General features: G+C 41.4%; 2 protein-coding genes across 2 annotated transcripts in view; one reads left to right on the top strand and one right to left on the bottom strand.

Annotated features, from left to right (window-relative positions):
* Positions 1-500: 500 nt before the first annotated feature.
* Positions 501-13412, top strand: SLC35A1 (solute carrier family 35 (CMP-sialic acid transporter), member A1). Its single transcript, XM_009577286.1, has 7 exons — positions 501-676; positions 6164-6323; positions 6704-6856; positions 7644-7710; positions 10903-11079; positions 11478-11612; positions 12899-13412. The coding sequence occupies exons 1-7, from the start codon at positions 540-542 to the stop codon at positions 13027-13029; spliced, it is 960 nt and encodes a 319-aa protein (XP_009575581.1). The 5' UTR covers positions 501-539; the 3' UTR covers positions 13030-13412.
* Positions 13413-14848: 1436 nt separating this feature from the next.
* Positions 14849-21853, bottom strand: part of RARS2 (arginyl-tRNA synthetase 2, mitochondrial) — a gene marked incomplete at its 5' end in the record, with an annotated part of 39813 nt that continues 32808 nt past the window's right edge. Inside the window, 6 exons of the mRNA XM_009577297.1 lie at positions 14849-15026; positions 16004-16067; positions 16948-17022; positions 19763-19858; positions 20895-21004; positions 21101-21168. Of these exons, the coding sequence (XP_009575592.1) occupies positions 14940-15026; positions 16004-16067; positions 16948-17022; positions 19763-19858; positions 20895-21004; positions 21101-21168 (500 nt within the window). The remainder of the gene's footprint in view (positions 15027-16003; positions 16068-16947; positions 17023-19762; positions 19859-20894; positions 21005-21100; positions 21169-21853) is intronic.

Below are 21853 nucleotides of genomic sequence, written 5' to 3'. Positions count from 1 at the left end.
TGAAGGAAATGCTGCCTTATTTATTAAGATTTGCTAAATTGGTTCCCTTCTTTGCTGATACTGAACTTTTCCTCTCTCTTTGCTTTTACTAGTCTGCCAACGCTCTTTGTGTCAGACTTCAGTATACTACGTGGAGAGCATCAGCTGCCGTTTCAGAGTGAGCACTTACTGTAGGCTAAAGAGCAGGAAAGCACAGAAGGGTTTTTTGATTACTATTAGATAAATATTAGTCTATGATTAGTTTTTCTAGAATGAAGGATGATTATGAGGGCAAGAGGACATCTTGTTTTCAAACACCTGGAGTTCCTATACAAGCTTCTTTGAGAATAGACTTTAAAATTTAACTTAAACTTTTTATAGGAAGTGTTTCACAACATTGTAATTATTGCATGCTGCCACAGTAGTCTTCGATACAGTCCTCCAGCTGGAGAACACCCTGCTTCAGTTCTTAAATTAAAATGAAGGGCATGCTGAGTCGTCATCTTTGTTTTCTTTCAGAAAATGTCAGCTTACTGTTCAAGTTGTACTGCCTCACAGTGATGACCCTGGTTGCTGCAACATACACAGTCGCATTGCGGTACACAAGGACAGTGGAGACAGAACTCTACTTTTCAACGACGGCTGTGTGCATCACTGAAGTTATCAAGTTGTTCTTGAGTGTGGGCATCTTGGCTAAGTAAGTATGGGAATGCTAATCAGTATTTTGAAAACGAATCCTTGCTTCTAACCTCAGATTCTCAGATACCAAAGTACAGATACATTTGAGAATGTGGCTGGATAGTCATGCTGTGGAAGAGTCATTTTAGGGTGGGTTAGAGCTTGTGAGTTCTCCTCAACAGAAACTGCTTTGTAAACAGCACAGTATTCAGGTGTGTCCTTTCTGCATATTTTCTGTTTTTGTGTGCTTTGGAATAGGTTCAAAATGTCAGCATGGATTATCTGCGGTGTTTTGGGTCTTTAAAATACTGGTGTAGATGAAAGCTGGACTGTGAGCCATCATCTGCTGAGTTATATAAAATTGTAATGTTCCTACTCATATATTTACCCAAACAATGTTACAGACAGACATTTTGCTGTCTCTATTAACCTGGGGAATGAATGCTGAAAGACTGGTCAGAAAATATTAGAGTTTCTCTAATCCCAGACTGCCGATAAGATCTTTAGTCCACACGCGAGCATCTGAAGTAGGGAGGCCATTAGTCTGCTGTCTTTCCTCTCAGCAAGAGTCTTTATTTTCTGGACTTTTCCAAAGCCCAGTTCTTGCTGTTGTGGTAGAATTTGTTCTTTTAGGGTCTTTGCCTATCTCTTTGTGGCTTTTGGTACATCAGAAGGCTGGCTGTTTTGTGCTAGAGGATCATGAAGTCACATGGTGTACTTCAGATTTTTATCAGATCTTTTCTACTTAACATCAAAATGGCATTTTACTTGCTTTAGAAATGAGACAATATTTGCATTTGGTAAGGCAGCTGTGGCAAACTGCCTTTTGTTTAACCTGTCATTAAATATAATGCGTTAGAAAAGGCAAGTGTGACCAGTGGCAAATTTCTATTTTTCTTTTTGTACACCTTGGGCTTCTCACTCTGCCAGCACAAAATGTTGGCAGAAGTGTCTCTGCCGACGAGTGGTTGCGCTGTGGTTCTCAGTGTTGTGGCCAGTGTGGATCCTGATCCAGCCTGCTTTCTGGAGACTGCAGCAGCCCACGTTCCTCAATCGTGAGGGACCTGTGGGTGGCATTTGGTAGCCTCACCTGTGTGTATAATTTCTCAACTCTGTTCTTGTGCACCTGGGACCCAGGCTGGTTATAGTATACCAGAGAGGCCTAGTTCAGCAGTGTAAGCAATCTGCCATTTGTTAAGGGTCGGTAATATTGTGTTCATTAAATGTATGAATGGTCTTTTTGCTTGAAATAATTAAAAAGGCAATTACTTTTAACTCAGAAGTCTATTATGTTTTTAGAACAGCCCTGCACAGCCAAAAATCCGTGTAGCCCATCATCCTCCCTTTGACAGTAGTCAGCAGAGGATGCTTAGAACTATAGGCAATAGGGCAAGCACGGGCTGAATTTTTCTTAGCTGGTGGCAGAAGCTTATGGATTTCCCAGCCTGGATGCTGTGTGCACGCTGTGGCTGTAGTGCCTAACGATCCTGCCCTCTGTGAGATTATCCAGTTTCTTTTTGAACTGTTAGTCCCTACTGTATCTGTGAAATTACTTCCGCAATATAATTACACAGTATATGAAAAAGTACTTTTTAATAAACACTTTATCTAGCAGTTTCACTGGATTCTGTCTTCTTGTGTTGACAGACATCATGAATAATCTTTCCCCCTTTGTTTTTATTTTCCTATCTCTACAGATCTGTATTGTGTTTTCATCACTCATTTATTTTCTAAGCTGGGAGTCCTAGTCTAATTTTTCCTGGATCATCCTAGTACCCATCTCCACAGCACTTCCAGTATTGTTACATCCCTTTTGAAACAGGATCCAGAGCTGCACGCAGCATTCGGGATGTGAACATACTGTGGCATTAGGCAGAGGGTGAAGATGCTTTCTGTCTTGGTCTCGGTTCCTTTCCTAAGGTTTCGTAACGTTCTGCTTGTTTCTCTGATCACAGCTGAGCCTTGAGCTGGCGCTGTCAGGAGCTACTCACATCTTTTTCCTATGATCCTTTCTCATTTATTGACAACTGAGTTTTATTTGCCAATTAAAATGGGATGAATCTGTTTCATTGAGCTGTTTGAAGGTTATAATATCTATTCTGATCTGGTCAGCTAGTGGGGTTTTTTCCTCCATAGTTGAGAGAGAGAGGGGCACCAGCAGGCACTATTCATCAGGCCGCGCTCACCTCTTTTTGGTAGGACGTCTCGCTTGCTGGTGGGTCCGGATGCCTTCCTTTGCTGTCCAGGTAACTGAGCTGTTTCTCAGATGGCAAAAGATCTGGTGAATTCTGCTCGGTGTAGTGAGAGGCCCTTTCAGCAACTACTGAAAGTTTCCTTTTGGATATCACATGTAATTGAGTATAATCAGCAAAATTTGCCAATTTCCTAGTAATCTCCCATTTTAGATCACTTACGAATATGCTGAACAGAATAAATTCCAGCATAGTTCCCTTTGGTGTCTCCTTTACAGCTTCCTCCAATTTTAAAGTCCTAACCAATTTGTCTCACCCAAGGCAGGGTCCCTTTGTAGTTTAATAACCAGTTAAAAGATAGAATACAATCTGTTTTTTCTGTACAGCGGGATACATTTGGATGGGTACCTTTGTCTTTCTGAAACAGCCAGCATTGATTACTGCAATATACAGGATACGGGAGTATGACTCTCGCATTGTTCTGGCTGCAGAATTTGTTTTCTTACACATTCTTACACTATGCCTTCGCTGTGTTTACTTTTAAAGTTTCTCCTGGAAGGCACATTGAATGGATGCCTGCCAAAAGATTGTCTTTCAAAAGAGAAGTTTATGATAGTTTAAGCTGTGTTAATTGTTTACTCAACTGTACTCTCAACTTCTCATATTTATTTTAAGTCCAATTCACCATCTGGTAATTATGTTGTCTGCATTTTTAGGTGGTACATAATTACTTAGCAATGGATGAAGAAAAGTAGAGCTGATTTGCAAACTCTAGTTTTACCTTTAGCTTTTCTAACAAATGCATGTTTCTGTTGCAGAACTGATTGTTATTAGTATCTCTCACCTATTCAGACCTATGAAAAAACAGAATATGTTCTTTAAGTCGAATCTAGATCAACATCAAGAACGCTGAATTCAAGCTAGATCAGTTTTTATTTTCTTACTTGATTTTGCAGTGTACATCTTTGGGCACCTTATTTTGCATTATCAGCTGTACACAGAGGCTTGTTTTAAATTTTTTTTTTGTGTAGATTTAAATCTCTCTCCACATGATCTTTGTACTGAATTCAACTTACAGTTAGAGATTCTTGATAAGTGCATGCTTCAGAAAGCACACCCACTGCAAAGATGAACTATTAGATAGTTCATCTTCTTGTTCTCAAAAACTAAAGTGAAAATGGACTTACTGGACATCTGTTATGCTTCATTGCTGAAATTCCATACTAGAAGTCAGAGTAGACAGAAACTACTATTACTGCTGTGATTTAACTTTAAACGTGTGATCAGCTAATTCACCGAGCACGGTCTGGAACAGAAGCAGGTATAGTTTAAATATTGTTTTCTTGTTTGACAGCCCACCTTAGTATCGACAAATAGAAGAAGCCATTACTGTGTGGTATTTTTTGACGACTTATTCTCACAGAGTAGAACTGTATCTGTGCTAATTATATTTTATTTGCAGTTAGACATTTGAGATAGAAGCACTTTAGTCCCGCTGTACTTGGGTATTACCAGGAACTCGAGGTTTTCTTGTACATCTTATCTCCCAGTGCTGGGCAATATAATCAATACATTGAGGAGTAAGTAAGCCAACAATTTTACCTACAATGTCAATCACTCATAACGTTTTATGCAGTTTTGTATCTAGTGCAATTAACCATGGTGAGCTGTAGCATGAACTCTTCTCCTTCCTTGCATTGCAAACTTTGCTTTAAGTGCTACTTGTCCATCTGTTTCATGTCAATGGCTGTCCCTTGTGGCCAGACGCATCTTGCAAAGACACCTATGTGACGTGCTCGGTGTCAGCAAGCCTGTCCCAACCGAAGTATCCCCATAAGTTAGGAAAGAGCTTCGCAACCTTGCTTGTACAACAAGAGTGTGGGAAACCATACTCAGCTCTGGTAACTGTACTGCCCTGACTCTGTTTTTTTGTGTGTGCTCTCTGTTATGGGAAAATGACAAAAAGATCCCGTGCAGCTGCCTGTATAAAGACTGCTCTCGCTACAAAAAAAAAAAAAAAGGAGAAAAGGAGATATATGTTTGGTGCCAGGCAGGGAGGAAGGCAAAGGAGGAGAGAAACTTGGACGGAAGGATCATGAGAGGATAGAGTCCATAAATCTTTGGAGAGGAAAAGTTTAAGAACCTGAAACACAGAGTCAGGGGTTGATCAGGAATGGAAAATATGAAGGAACAAGGTGGTTAATGAAGGAGCCCGGGGCATAGAGAGGTTGCTAATTTTGGTAATTTCTAATACGAGTTTGGGGCAGGTAAATGACGTACGTTTGTGAAAAAGAAAGAAGTTGGGATGTGGGTGAAATGTGGGGGATTGGGCTCCTGGAGCACTGAGGAGGATGTGAGCCATTTTTTCATAAGCATGTGTAACGGAAGCAAAAGGAGTGTTAAATTCAAGAGTAATACAGGTTGCAAGTTGGGAGGCCTGTGGGAGGGGACAGGAGTGATTTTGGATGTTGGTATTTGTCAGTGGCCAAGCAAGAGAAGAGTGGAAAGGGGGAACATGGGACTTGGGGAGGGCTGGGAAGGGAACGGGAGGACTTGACTAGCAGCAACAAGTAAACAAGAAATGTCAGATTGATGCAGAAATGATAAGGGAGAACTAGCAATGCAGAGGTCAGCTTTAATAAGCTGAGGAGCAAGCTGCAAAAGGGGACAGCAGCAAGAAGCAACAGGTTCTTCCCCATTGCCTGCTCTTTTGCACGCTGTAATTACATGAAGGTGAAGATGCCAGGCGACAGGGAGCTGCCACACGCCCTGCCAGACCTCTTCACAAATGTGCTGGTGCTGGTCCAGCATCTCCCGCAGCACAGGCAAGAAGAGGAACCCAGGGCTGGCTGAGGAATGAGAGGTGTTTCCAGCTCAGTAGTGTGCAAGGGTACAGTCTTTTTTGGCTGCACTGTGAGGCCCAGTTTAAAGGGGATCTGGAAAATCACGGGCATTTGACATCATACACAAATATTAATACCCCCCAAAAAAAGGCGGGGGGGGAAGACAGTCTTCTGTCCCACTGCCTCTATACTTAGTGACTTATTCCACTGTTCACAGTGTTTAGGGTTGTTGTTTACTTTATCACACATTAATGCATCTAACTTCCTGATTCCAGAATGTCTTCTTCACCTTCAGGGATTTCTACTTGTTGATAACCTCACTGTTTTTTCCCAGTTAATTTTTCTTTAATGAGTAGAAGGTACAACTGATTGTTGAGAAAAAAATTTCAGCCTTCCCAAAGGATTTGTTGATTTGACTTCTGTTTTCAAATATCAGTTTAAGAGAGCCTTCAGTTATATTTTATTTTGCAGAGAAACTGGAAGTCTGGCAAGGTTAATAACATCTTTAAAAGAAAACGTATTTGGAAGTCCTACAGAATTGCTAAAATTAAGTGTTCCATCTTTGGTGTATGCTCTCCAAAACAATATGGCGTTTGTGGCTCTTAGCAACTTGGATGCGGCAGTCTACCAGGTAATACAACGTTTTTGTCGCTAACTGATCTGTAAATACATTCCTCTCTACTGTTTTATGAGGCGTGCATGCTAGGTATCTGTCTGCCTAGAACACAGTACCCTCTTTAGCCTCAGTGTTAAAAGCCAAATGATGCTTTGTTATATTCAGAGTGTACGCTCTGTTGCAGTGCTCTGGTTTTCTGAGCTAACCCACTCAATGCTAGAGTCACTTCAAATTCACTTTGTTGTAACTGGCAATGGTACAAAAACCCAAGGATCTGTAGGAAATCAATGAATATAAAATTTCGTTTGTATTCTGTAGTTGAATTATCTATTTTATTTTCTTTTGGAGGATTTTATAAAACTACATCCTCTATGCTATGTTCTTATCTTCTTTAGGTGACATACCAGCTGAAGATCCCTTGTACAGCTTTATGTACAGTCCTAATGCTAAACCGTACCCTTAGTAAGTTGCAGTGGTTCTCTGTCTTCATGCTGTGTGGTGGTGTTACCCTTGTTCAGTGGAAGCCTGCTCAGGCCACGAAAGTACAGGTAAGAGTTTACATTTTGCCACTTCACAATGAAGAATAAACTGCCTTATGTTTGTATTTCACTTCACAGCAGCTGGGATTAAGGTAAGGTCTCTTACAGTCCACATAGCAGTACCCGTTTCCTATTGCCAGCTACTTCATCTACAACACAAACACTAGTTTGATCATTCACTTTCACTTTTATTGTGTACCAGTTCAGGCAGCTTGTGATATTGCTCCAGTCTCACTTGTTGGAAAGGCAACTGATTGCTACAATTAGTATAAATTACCACAGTCATCATAATCAGTCTAATGCAACATCATAGGAGTGTCTGAGTAATATATTTTTTCCAGCAGTTGGCCCTGGTATCATTGTAATTGTTGGAGCAGAGAACTTGGAATCGAAGCACTTGGCAGAGTTAGGAGTGAAACTCCAATGCCTCGTGGGTGTGGGTATGTCATTTAAACACACCCTTCAGAGCCGCTGACCTAATCCTGTTCTAGGGGAGGCCTTAGCTGCTGGTCAGCGGCATTAGTGGGAAAGGCAGGTCATGCAGCTGGGAAGACTGGCCACAGCCAAATAGACAGTGCCTCTGCACTGCAAGGGTTGGCAAGAGTATACACGGAAGGTGAAACACCACACCGCTACACCGAGCTAATCTGAAGGACAGCTCTAGCTAAGCAAGTACATTTTATACTGTAATGAAATGCTAGTAACTTTGCTGTACTTAACAAAGTAGCTCTGGAATTGATTATTGTAAATTATTTGAAGTGTTGCATCGTTTTTCAAATAACGGTTGATGTTGCAGGTGGAGCAGAATCCATGGCTAGGGTTTGGAGCAATTGCTGTTGCTGTATTGTGCTCAGGATTTGCAGGTATAGTATTATTTCCATACAGAGGTCACATCAAAAGGACTGGAGAACTCAGAACATTCTACATTAGTTAACTGTCTTCATTGATTAGAAGATAAAAAAGGACTTTATCCCCTCTGCCCATAATTACCTTCCACTTGCAGTAATTATGACAGATTCATGACATGATTACTCTAGTTGTCCAAGAAAATGACTAGGCGCACATACTATTGGTTTTACGTGATGCAACTTAGAAGGCTGGTTTGCAAGTGGAAGCGTCTTTCAAATGCTTAGAATAATACTGTAGGGAACATCCATAATGATTCACTCAGCACAATTAATTAAAGTACATCAATTTTATAAAGTTGGCTTTACAGTGAATAGCTCCCTTATGGTGATCACATGAAATACTTGCATTTTTTTTATAAGGGGAACTGAGCTCCTCACTCAGTTCTTGTGCTAGCTCAGCCCTGAAATACACATTGCTGTAGTCCTGTAGGTGGTAAATCTAACTAAGATGCAGAGGAAGCATGAGTAAGGCAGAGAGGAAGATGAGTAGCAGGAAGCCTAGATTAACTGCATGAAGGATTTTTGGTTTGGTTTGATTTGGTTTTATTCTACAACCAGCGCTTCCCCTCAGAGTAGTTTTTCTCTGGCTTCTGCAGAAGGACACCAGAACTTGAGAACAAGTGAGCTGGTGCTGAGAAATAAGGAAGTGCAAATTACTGCTTAATTTGAAATTTGGCTCACAGGGGCATATTTCCCTCGCTGTAAACTGGATTCTTGCCCCTTCCTCTGTAAGAAAACAAGGTAGTATTACCCACCTCTAGTACCATACAATCCTGCAATAATAATCTTGTGCTGTGCATACACGCTCGTTACTCGTGGAAAACATTCTGTTTGGCAGGGGAGGAAAGGAGGAGGGTGTCATTCTTGTTTGGTGTCTTTTCGGTTAAATAGGCACTTTGAAGCAGAAATACTAAATAAGACTGTGTAGAGCTCGTTCAACTTTTCCTGGAAGATTACGAATTTACTCATTTCAATAGATGCTCCCAAGCCATGAGACAAAATACAGCATTCACAGCGAAGCCTTCAGAGTCTCCTAAAGCTCTCCAGCTTTCTCTGGTAACATGGGTAGACAGCTGTGCTTCTAAAGGTCTGCAAATTTAGACCATTGAAAGGGCTGATGCGGGCAGCTCTAGAGGATTTAGACACATACGACATTCTTCTCCTGCAAAAGGATTGCAGCTTGGGTGTTTCCTCACTGACAGCTGTAGCTTTGAGGCAGCTGGGAGGACGGAGTATTTAATCCATGGAGCTCCTTGTGCCCTTGGGGCTTTACATGTTGAAAACATAAATCCTATTCAAACTCCTTTCCTCTTCTTCCTTCCCCCACCCACATGAAGAAGTTATTTTGGCATTAAACCTTCAGTTTCTGGGCTGACCACATTAAGTGTTTTATATTATTCCAGCAAAGTCAAAGAAGTTATGTGTGTTTGTCCCTCAGAGATGGAAAAGAAGTTTTTTCTTCAAACTGCTGATCCTGTGGTAATTTCCAAGTATCTGGGGGCCCAACAATGCCTATAAAAGCATTGGACAAACACATAATGGCAGATCCTTTGTGATGTGAAACAATACTGAAGAGTAGTTTCTCCTAAACAGCACCCATTCTTTCCTTCATCTTGCCTAGTGGAGTGATTTTTATGCATTTTCAGAAATCTGAAAGCATCATTTCATTGGTTTGCTTATTGTTTTCTTAGTTTATAAAATTTACAAGTACGGTTCATACTCAATCCAAATTTCTGGTACATTCATTACATTGGTTGTGCTCTGCAGGTCTTCTCAGCAGGCAGAAATCTCGAGATAGATTACTGTGGGTTTGTTTAAGCACTGCAGTCGTTAACAATACTAGTTTTTTGTTGATATTGTTTAAACTTTAAAAATGTATGTTCATATGAGATAATATAATATTTCCTTGGGTTTTTTTATTATTTGAACCCCTGAAATATAAATCTGTTCTCTAATTTATTCACCATAAATATTCACTATACCATATTAAAATATAAATTGCATTTTTCATTAATAAAAGAGTAGCAAGACCTTCCTGGAAGCTAACTCAGGGATTTTAGGAGGAGTGTGTGCTTAGGGCTTCTAACCCACAGGTCTTTTCTCTGTGCTGTCTTTGTCAGTTCCGTATACACTTTTCTCATATCATATGAAGGATCTTGGGTGACATTAATCAGCAATAAACTTTTAGTCAGTAGGACTCAGACCAGAAGGTCATGGAAGTGGCTGAGAAGATCCGAGTCCTGCAAACTGCTGTCTATGTTTTGAAATGCAGAGGAAATTCCAGAAATTAGCAGAGTCCTGGTGTGGGAGAATGGTTAAAAAGGCAGCTAGTGATGGCCTTGTCAAATGTCGGCCTTTTAGTATGACATACACCTCCCAAGTAGAATAATGAAAAAGTATTTGGGGAATTTCAGTAATGCAGAGCATAAAAATAATGCTCATCAGCATGGCACTGTGAGCAAGAGCTTTAGATTAAAATTAATTCCATTTCCTCAAAACCAATCTATAGTTTCAATTAGCATTGGTTTTGATTTGCTCTTCTAATCCCCTGAAGCTGTGGTTTCAGAACGCTGCCACTCTGCCAAGTATTCTGCAAGCACAAGGCTTCTGAGGAATTTTCAGTCTTGGTACTGAGGTAATATAGTCCCACCCACTCCTTTTTTTTTTTTTTTCTTTTTAATTATTTTTTACTGCTAAATATCTTGATGGAGGAAAAATCATACTCCATCATACTGAAATACATGAATACTGTCCTGGGGATAAAATACCAGGTGTACCAGGTGCCAAGGTGAAATGCTTTTTTTCTGGTGTCGAATTTTACAGGAGAAACGGTTGGAATCAGAAGCCTGGCAAACCAAACAGAAATGAGGAGTAGTTTCAATTGTTGATAAGGTTCATTGTTAAAACAACTGTAAAGAGAAATAGAATCTATTTTTGATGTCATATACCATTAAAATGATCCTGTGCTGGAAGACGCACGTTAGCAGGGTGTGTTTTTGGGCCTTCTGCATTGGGAACTTCTGTGAAACATAACAGTCTGTAGGACAAGATGATTGCTGTTGTCTTGTCTGGCTTTAAAACACTATGAACCATGAATCATTAAGGATGAAACTTCATTCATCTTACTGAAACTTTTTTTTTTTTTAGGGGTTTATTTTGAGAAGGTCTTAAAGAGTTCAGATACTTCCTTGTGGGTGAGGAATATTCAGATGTACTTATCTGGGATTGTGGTGACTTTATTTGGTGTGTACATGTCAGACGGAGCCCAAGTTCTTGAGAAAGGGTTTTTCTATGGCTATACATACTACGTCTGGTTTGTCATCTGTAAGTATCTTGTGGCTTTAGGATCTTGTTACGGTGTTTTGCTTTTTTAACTATGATGTAACTGATTGGACGAAGCTACAAATTCAGCCTGACCCACTGTTATCTACCGTGTTTTGAGGGATTTATTCAAAAGTATCATTATCTTGGAAATTATTCACTTGTTCAATTTAAAATTGTGCTGAAACAGCAGTCTAAATGACTGAGTAGTGAGTACATCATCTTTAAATGAGTTGTATCTGACCTACTAGATGCTGTGTAGACATCCCGTTTTGTTGAATGTTGCATTAAATCACCAATTAGGATGACGTAGCCCAAAGGAGTACACCAGTGGAGTAAAATGCATTTCAAGAGTGACCTACTGCACCTTTACTAATAGAAACACGTTATCTGCTTTCCAGTTCTCGCCAGCGTAGGTGGCCTCTACACTTCAGTTGTTGTTAAGTATACAGATAACATTATGAAAGGCTTTTCTGCAGCGGCAGCCATTGTTCTTTCTACTGTGGCATCAGTCATCCTCTTTGGCCTCCAGATAAGTAAGTGCCTTTTTGCCTTTAATTTGACTGTACATGCATGCATCCTTCCTGGCTAGCAGGCTGTACGCAGTTCATACCACAGCAATCATTTGTGCCTCCTTTGAATTCTTCTGGTTTTAACTTAAGTCTTCTCCAGGTCTCCTATGCACTAATATATCGCCCCTGTTGTGTCACATAAGGTGCCTGATGATCCCGTGCTTTCAAAGGCGTTCACAGTTTTTTCTTTCAGAGGCATCCTACGACCTCAAATGGAAAGGTTCTTTCCGATTTAAACAGCTTACGAGTTTATACAGCTTTATTTATGAATCACTTTCTGATGCAGTTCAGTGTGCGATACACCTGTTTACCCAAGACTGCTGTTGATAAGTTATCATTGCTTGTTGTTTTTAGTACAGCCAGTGCCAAATTAATTCCTCAGCTATTTCTGCAAGGGCTTTGCCACATCGCTGTTAAGTTATGGCTGCTACTGCGTTAACTTTTACATTCCCTATTTGCTGTGGCCAACACCACACAAGAGCGAGTCAAACAGCAGCTGGGGTTGCAACTGATGGGGTGAATGTTTTTGAGAGGAAATAGCAGATTGCTTTGGGCTTTCCCGCAGCTACAAAGGATTTTCTCCCTGATCGAGTCTGTATCTGATACTGTATCCAGTAGCTCCTGCTCAGTCACTGATTGGTTTGGGGTATTTTTTATTTTCCTACCATAATCCAAAGATGGTATGGTGTCATGGTGGAAAAACTAGCTTGCTGATGTGGTATTAGTGAGATGAAACTTAAGGAAAGTTTGCAGAAGGAGAAAATCACCAGTGTCTGGCTGAAAAAGAGCACCTTAAACCAAGTGATGAAAAACACAACTAGTTTTAAAAACTCACTTGGGCAGGAGTCTTTCTCAATCCTGTCTAGGTGTGGAAAGGCAAACAAAGTGTGTTATCACAGGCTACTTCTATCACATCCACTGTGTCTTTATCGTTAAGTTTATTGTGACAGAAGCCTGTCGGATGGCATCTGGAACTGCAGGAGATGTTTCACACTTGCTTTTCTGACCATCACCACGTTCTTGCTGATATGAGACTAACTGAAGTGGTGTGGGGATTGTAAACACTCGAGAGCTCTCAGTGACAGAGGATGAGTCTAGATTCTGTGATTTATTAACAGCTTGGTGTACCATTTAGTTTTGAGTAACTTTAATACTGTCATTCAGATATCATCATAACTTATATAGCTTAGTCTTCTGAAGGTTTCTTCTTATATGGAAGTGTTTAAATAAACTATTTTGTCTCCTTTCAGCTGCTACCTTCTCCCTGGGTGCTCTCCTGGTGTGTATTTCTATTTACCTCTATGGATTACCTCGACAAGACACCACAAAAATCCAGCCATCAGAGACCAAGAGCTCAAAAGAGAGACTTGCTACTGTGTGACATTGTCCATGAAAATGGACAGACAGACAAGAGAAAAAATGGACTTTAAAGAAAACTGCATTTTTTTTACAATTAGCCTTAAGCTAGTCATGAAACAGTTTGTGGGATAGACTAAAAGCAGAAGTTAGTTCTGTGTTACATGTGAAGTTTCCAGTGGCTGACGCTGAGGCTACATTACAGCCGAGGAGCTGGATGGGTGTTTTATTGAAGGTATTCTTCATTCACATCGAACAATGAAGAGTCCCATTTGCAAGGAAAGCAGAATGAAGGAACTGAACACTCAATTGTATATAATGTATATAATGGAGGGAAATTGGTTCTTTGTGTATTTGATAAACTGTCTTGCCCTTTGAGGGCAGAAGTGCCCAAAAGCTTCATAAAAATCTGTTAAAAAGAGCAATTACTGCCAGCATTTTCTCTTAAACTAGTTGGCAATTGCAGTTTCATTAGTGACAGGAAAAGTTTCTCTTCTAGGTGGCACATATGAGATGACACAACTGCACTGGGAATAACTATGCTTCAAGTGTCACTTATCTGGAAGTGAAGTGGTTTAAAAAGCCAGCATGAGACTGGTGTTTCTCTTAAGTTGCAGGTTTTCTTTCACTTTTATACGTGCTGTAGCTGGTAGAAGGATCTCCTATTCCATTCTATGTGTTTTGTGAAACCCCAGTTGTACAGGGGAAGGTTTGTATGTGTTCTTGTATCTCTGGCTTAAGTATGAATGAGTCAACTCAAGTTGAGTCAACTCTAGTATCAGACTAGAAGATTTTTATCTGTACATTTCTTCTCTAAACCTTTTTGTGCATACAGAGTGATGCTTGAAAAGAGTTCCTGTAATGCGTGTTAGGCTTTGATTTAATTTATGAGTGCCAACTGTATAATTTCAACCTCCTCCCTTGTTTTCTGAGGCCTCACTCTGTTCAACCCTTCCAGATACTGCAACTCTGCATTGACTTTGGTGCATTTAGGCAACTCGTTTACTTTCAAAGTGGAGTCAAAAATGTGACCAAGTTTATATCCTGGTTAGATTCCTTCAGACATGGTTAACCAGCTGGGTTTTACTTGAACACGGGCACGTTAAGCCAAGTGTTCTGTGCATCTAGAACAGCATGCCACCAAAGTGCTGCTCTGGTGAGACAAAGCTTTGGTGGTGGTGGGTATTGTCAGGCATTTCACCTGCACCACCTGACATAATGACACTCCACCTCTCTTCAGCAGTGTGATGGCTCAGGGGTGCCAAGCAGCACTTCCCACCTCTGACTGCATGTAGGTGCTGAGGAAGCACTGCAGTCCCTGTTCCACCAGCTGGGCAGCAAACTCTCTTCTCCCTGGTCATCGTGTTGGCATGACAGCGGAATGCGTGAGGAAGAGGCTGTGACAGAGTTGGCAGTTGGTCTTGGCTAATGTTACCAAAGGGGGAGTGTAGTACAACATACAGAAAAAAAATTCTCCGGCGTGATCAGAGTAACTCCTTTTGTTTGTTACAGTATGCAGAGTACCTGTAGCTGTGGTACTGTTATGCCTAAGTACACAATGGCAACCGCAGAAGGGGAGAACTTTGATTGCTGAGGGTAGCACAGTTGATGCCACTTCCTCTACCAAAAGGATGTTATATTTACATGACAAATACAGAGCAGTTCTCTGTTAGGGGAAATACCAGGTAGACTAGTGTCTTAAGTACACTACTGCTACCAGTGCCTGGGAGAAAGCGATTGTGACAACCCTGGTCTCCCCCAGATGGCTGTGCCATGCATGCTCTTCTGCAGTTGGTATGATGGAGCATACAAACCTCTAAGAGCAGAGAGAGAGTTTCCAGACTGCATTAGCAGTAACACACAGGAGAGTATTTATATTATCTTGAAAAAAATCCTTTTACTAAGAGATGTGACTTTACATTGCATACAGCCTCATTACATTTGAGTTACAGGTGTAATGCCAAGAAGTTTCATTCCATTGGCTAGAACTGAGCGTGCAGCTTGAAAGAGACAGAGCCTTGCCTGGAAAATAAGAGTAGCTGTCAGCTTACAGTATTGCTACAGAACAGGGCATAGTTCTCAGGACAGCAGCTAGGAGCAGCCAGTCAGAGGTGAGAACACTGTGCGCATCCTCTGTCCCCATGCAGGGCGCTGGGATTCAGACATATGCGTAATCTGAGTACTGAATAACACCAATGCTGGCAGAATTCACACCAGCTGTTGACAGCCCATTGAAGTGTCAGAGGGACACTTTTGTCAACAAAGGGAAGCTGGAAAGGGATGTCCAGCCCAGTCTAGTACCCTCAGGGCAGAGCAACCAGAGGAGATGCCTGCAAAAGAGCTAGCAATGAATAAAAAGTGACAATCTTTCATGCACCACAGGCTGTTACAGCCTGAGGATACTGCTGGAATCCCTCCTCTCGCTGTGCCTGGGTTAGAGGCTGTCAAGCAACTATGGGCTGCTTTGAAAACATTGCCTGGGAGATCAGTAGAAAATAATATGCATCTATTTGGAACTGCACATTAACAGTTGTCAGCCTCCATGCTTTAGCTAGAAAGGCAATACAGACAACTTGGGATGTGTAGGTGGCAAGAGGGAGGAGACTGATTCAGTTATCTCCTAATTCTCTGTCTTCCTACCACTAAAGGAAACCATCAGAAATTAACCAGCAAGTTAAATGCTCAAACGTTTACTTTTAAAAAGTTCAGAAGGAAAGGTGATGAGAAGGAAAGGGGTTTGACTGGGTCTGGAGAAGTTGTCCTTACGGAGCATTCTTTTTTGGGAAGATCAGGCAGAGCAGCCCTTTCCAGAAGGCAGAGCCATGAACAGCAACCCCTGCCTTCTGAAAGTGGTGCCGCCCACGGGACAGCCTGCCTGTTAGCCTGCAGGTGTGTGTTCACCCAAGTGGTTAGACAGCTGGGCTGGCAAAGCCCTTAATGGCTCACCCCTCTGGGATGCCCTACACAGGCTCCAGCCACCTAACAACGCTGTGCCATACCTGGGCTAGTTCAGGGGCGCTGCCTTTCACAGGAAGAGTTTTATGTGCCACAGCTGCAAGATGGCTGAAATGGAAAACACAGTGAGAATGGTGAGAATGAGCAGGTCTCTTGACAAGAGCAGTGCTATGGGCTACAGAACGCAGCAGAACTGGAAGAGCCACAACTGCAGCATGTCAGAGACTTATTTCCAACAGCTTCTTTCACCTGGCTGAGGGAGGGCATGGTTTTCTGTAGCCTGCATGTTGTCAGGGCATGCCATCAACAACTTAATGCTTGTAAGATAACCCCAAAACAATCTCTTCACTCCCCCCCACCAAAAAAACCACAAACTGGTCTGGATAGATGCTTGAGAGCCTGCCCTGTCATTCCCAAGGTACATGATTCCTTATACAATTTTCCTTAACTTGTTAAAGCCTTCCCCATACACAGGCTCTACAACTCTACTCCGGTGTTTCACTGTGCTGTTAAATCAGACAGGTCCCTATGGAGCTCACATACACAGTATGACTTACAGTAATAATATGCTTTGTCCATCTCAACACATAGGCTGAGATCAGTGGTTAAAAGGAGTTTGGACAAAATTTCCTAGCTGAAATTCTGAGATTTGAGAAAATATTATCAGCTTAAATTTGCTCTTGAAGGTACGATTAGTCCAGCATGATTTTGGGTTCAGACACTGGGTTACAGCCAAATAATTCTTTTTTCTTGAAAGCAATCAGTTTCTGAGGAGGCTCTTGGCTCCTTTGTTCCTCCATTTCTACTTTTTATTACATTATTTGCTATCCTACTTTATACCTTTCCTGCTGCAGAGAAACTGTCCCACAAATTTACATCTTCCCACTATTTTTACTCTTCAAAGCAGTGCAGATGTGAGGGCTGCCGAGCCAGCTCAGGAAAACCTGTCCTTACTGGAGACGGACGCCAGTATCAGCAATCACCTTACCTAAGTGTGAGGAGGTAGCTGACAATGTGCTTGGGTTGCAGATCCTGAGAAGATCTATATAGGACCTCATCATACCTATGAAGAAAAGGATTGTTTGGTGTTAAAGAGGTAGGAAGGTGTACTCAGATATAAGGCTCTTCAGACTTGCTTAAGTCAGAACAAACACACAACTGCAGAATTAACAAAAATAATCTTCTGAACCAGACCTAAGCCACATAATTAGCACATGATTATTTCTTCTTCATTCACTTATTCTTGAAGGAGATTGCTTCTGCTCCTCATTATGCAAACACTGTAGATGGCAGAGCTCAGAGAGGCAGGCTATAGCAAAGAGAACACAAGGCTATATTTGCTCCTGGAACATTATGTCTGGTTTTACATTTCAACACTAATTGTAAGTTCCTAGGAGCAAAAAGCATGTATTAAATAACCAAGGCAGTCAAAATAGTCCCTTAGAGGATGTTGCCTTTAGTAAATGCAGCTTAGAATTTTAAGTAGCTAAAGGGAATCTTGTAACATTGGAAAAGACAAAAACAAAGTGGGTTTACATAATCCTGGAATAAAATCGACTTATGTAAGACAGTATTAAACTGAATAATACAGGCAAAGTCATGGAGATCCATGGTTTTTTTTCATGTGTTCTGCTGTCTGCTTGTGCACATCCTCTTTTTCACAGCCTGCAAGAAGTTACCAAGACCCCTGGGGCTGAATAGATTTCAAAGTGGGGAGTGGACTTCCTGGTCTTTGCTCAGCTCCCAGGCCCACCCCCGCCAGCATGCCCAAGCCCAACTTCCCTGGGATCTTCCTCCTTTAAAGGCAACCTGCAGGAGAACTGGGGAGTGAGCTCTGATAATGAGGGCTCAGTGGTCACGTAAGAGCTATAGCACCAGGGAGGGAGTGCTCCCCATTCCCTCGGCGGGTAAGCTGCAGAAACATCTCTTACACGAGCATTCAGCAGCAGCTCATCTCAGCCAGCATGCCCCAGGTGGCCACTGTTCAAACAGGGAAGGTCGCTGCCTTTGTACCACTGTGCAACAGACAGAGAGACAGAATCGGGGGAACCTCTGCATTGTCTCGGGGACAGCTTAGATACGAGCAGCTGTTGGCCCCTCAGAGACAGCAACATAGGTATAGAAAACTTACTATTAACAAGCACCATCAAACAGCCATTAATAAAGCTTCATGAAGCAACGAAGTTGTTATCAAATTAAGGGGCCCTCTTTTCGTACCAACTTTGTTGCTTCATGAAGCTGCCATTTCAGTGTTGGCCTACGACAACTTGTTAGATTATTTTTATCAGTTAAATAAGTCCACTTTTGCAGGGATATACATGCTACCTTCAGTCTACTATGCATTAGTCTGCAAAGTTAATGGTATTCAGAACTGGTCAGCTAATTTTAAGGGCAAATGTTTGGCAGCTTTTCAAACAGCAGAAGCAGAGCTACAGGAAGTGGGCTTCCGACAACTCAGGAGAGTTTATCATGGAAACTTTTCAAGAAGAATCTACTCATGGCAACTCACACGGAGGACTGAACAGTAATTGTTACTTCTGAAATCATGGGATATTTAAACGTGAGTTTGTTAGCCAATGAGTGCCAGTGCCTGGTCTAATAGATAACCTAAATACTGCTTTCTGCGGGAAGTAAAGGCCCCAGGAGACGTTTCATACAGATTCCATATGGTGCCTGGCCAGACTCAAAGGCCTTTTGCAATAAGCAGACCTTATAGAACAAGAAGGTCTATAAAAACAAGAGCCCTGCAGTGGAGCAACAACCTCTGTTTGAAAATGGACACATCTGGGATGCAGTGATCCCTGCAAATCAACCTGAAATACATTAACCCTATCAGTTTTCACACATAAGACAGGCAGCTATACGCTAATCTGATAAAAACCAAGAAATGACCCATGAGTTTTCTGTGAAATACAATTACACTGGATAAATAAGACACTACTGGTCTTATTTAGAGTGCTGGCTGGTCTTTCTGTTGCTCAGGAGAGCGTGCAGCATGCGATAAACTGCAGGCAGACCTCTTGAGGCAATTACAGTTAATGGTAGGACTCTGCAACCCACAGTTGCAGGCTGAAAGGAGCAACCTGGCATGATTTTTGGAAGTCCTAGTTTTAAAGAGATGCCCTCAAGAAGGCCTTAGTGTGGCCAAAGGAGTTAACTCTCTGGCACTGTGCAGTGTGCAACAGGGTACATAGAACGTTTCTCCAGGAATTCTGAAAGCCTCAATTACTTCCAACTCCATCACAGGCTGCGCAACATGGACAACTCCCTCATCTCCCTATTTTAATTACACAACTATGAAATAACGAAAACAGAAACTGCTCAAGACTGAATTAGTGACAAACATTACTGCTATTAACAGGTATTAGTTGTGCATGTTCAGTAGCTCTGAGGGATGCTGAGCTACTGAATGTGCATGCACATACTCCATTTCACCTCACCCAGGAGCACTTCCTCTCCCCTTTCCCACATGACAAAAACAGAACAAGAAGGACCAAGAAAATCTGCAGCTAATATTTATATAGAGCTTAGCATATTTTTGTGAAGACAAGAAATAATTAAGAGGCTCATGTACACAGAGTATGTTCCAAATATTGCTTTTTCCCCTCATTTGGCTTCTAAAGTTCAAGAAGATTTCAAGTGAGGGCTACTGTTGCAATCAGTATGACCCAGCAGACAAGCCATTGCCTGAAATAGCCATTTTTTTCTTATGATCGTGCAGTCTGTGCCTGCTCAACAGGCTGGCAGCAAATCCAGAAGTTTATTTTAAGGGAACTGGTATTTGGAAAGAAAACTAGACAAACCTGAGAAGATGCTGAAGAACAGAGATGGCATCTGGCTCTTGCAAGCACGCCACATTAACGTCGGTTAGCTGCTCATTCCCATGCATCTGTTCTAAACTAAAATGTAAGAATGAAAAACAAATGTTGGATGAAAAACTCTTGTTAGCAAAGCTGAACAAGAAAAACACCAATTTGTGTTTTTAAGAAAAAAGGGTAGGCTCAAGCTGAATGAAACACTGAGACAGACTAGCTGACTTCAACCCAAGATAAAAAAATTAAAATTCGTGCTAGCCATTCAGTATCAACAGGATTAGAGATACGCATGGACAACAGGTCCAGAAGCTGATGCTAGAAGGACTAGGGAGGTAGTAAATACCATAGTAATAGTACCTTAGTACCATCAATACCTAGATGATAAGGAAGTACAGAGGAATAGATTACAGAAAAGGGATCAGGCTTGCATGTTCTCCGTGAATACCATCTCCCATTACCATTGCCTCAGACAGAATACCAGGTTGGTACGGACCTTTGGCCTGATCCAGGAAGGTATCTTACATGCTTTTATGAAAATACATATCGATGTCTGCATTAAAAATGCTCTGAGAGATCACTATAATTGATAAAACTGTTCAAACTGGACTCTTCTGAAATTCTTTTAAAAAATAATTAAACATGTCAGGTGTTTGACCTTCCTGAGTCAACAGGAAGGGCTTTTAACCTTGGTTACCAACAGTGGGAAATAACAGAATGTTAAAAAACCCACTAGCTACAGTGGTAGCCAAAAACATCTAAGTTCTGTGATTTGGTATATTTTACAAGTACAGGCATTTGGGTTTTTACATCAGTTTCCTTAATCCTAGGGCCACTGTTCTTCATCACTGACACTAACCACACAGAGAAGCTGTTCCTAGAACTGAGAAAGTACATGGACAGTTAGCTCATCCCTGTGGAAATGAAGTGGAAATTTCATTTTAATTGGCTTGCTCTTCTGGGAAGTCTTGGTGATTCCTATAGTAAACTCACACCTCTGCTGAAAAAGTGAACATGTGTCATATTTAGGGAAGGAGTTAACACTACTACTTAACAAAGCAGTAAGTTAATAAGGTTAAAATAGATGTCAAACTGTACTTCTGCATAAAAACGCTTCTTTTACCTATGGAGTCTAGCATGGGTGTACTGCAAGAACACGCCTGTATCTCCACGACTTTGAAGAGCTCGATCCCAGCTAAACTGATAATCAGATGACAGAAGGCCCCGGAAGTCCTGGAACAATAAATTGTCACCTAGATATGGCTCTCCATCTCAATTTTTAACTTTTCACAGAAGATGCAAACACCTTGGGAGGCAGCTCAGACTCACCTGAATTATTAGTGCCGCAAGACCAACTTTCTCTGCTGTCTCCATAGGGTCTTCTATCTCTTTGGTTGCTGAAGCGAAACAGAGAAAAAGAAATCGTAAGTCCGTAGTAGCATAACGACTCCCTTGCTCAGACTTGGAGATGCCAATAAAACAGCATCTTCTAAAACTGTGAACTAGCAATACGGAAATTGTCACGATGCATACAGCAAGAAGTCCAGGATATAAATCTTTCTTAAAAGTTGAGATACAGCTGTTTCAGATGGGCTTTCTCGCACTTCCCCTAGTATGCGTAACGCAGATTTTAAGGTCAGAAGGGTTCATTACAACAGGCTAGATAGACTACACTGAATTCCTCTTTACAATTCAGACAGCCAATCTCTAAGATCAGCAAGAGAATGACAGGGCAATTCAGATTTTGCTTAAAAACTGATAAAAAACTCCACGTAATATGGAGGCAAAAATAGTCAAAGAAAAATTGTTCCAATGGCTAATGGAGCATTCAGATGTACATTTAGGGAGTATTCACACCATCCGCTGTAGATATTTAAACTGACTATACTCAGAGAATCTGAACTGAGAGAATCATAGAATGGTTTGGGTTGGAAGGGACCTTTAAACATCATCCAGTCCAACCTCCCTGCTGTGGGCAGGGACATCTTCCACTAATCAGGTTGTTCAAAGCCCCATCCAACCTGACCTTGAATGTTTCCAGGGATAGGGCATCCACAACTTCTCTGGACAACCTGTTCCAGT

This window comes from Fulmarus glacialis, unplaced genomic scaffold (genome assembly GCF_000690835.1).
Source record: "Fulmarus glacialis isolate BGI_N327 unplaced genomic scaffold, ASM69083v1 scaffold2210, whole genome shotgun sequence".
NCBI classification, from domain to species: Eukaryota; Metazoa; Chordata; class Aves; order Procellariiformes; family Procellariidae; genus Fulmarus; species Fulmarus glacialis.
The sequence above is the reverse complement of the archived record's forward strand: the minus strand, read 5'-3'. Positions and strand labels throughout refer to the sequence as shown.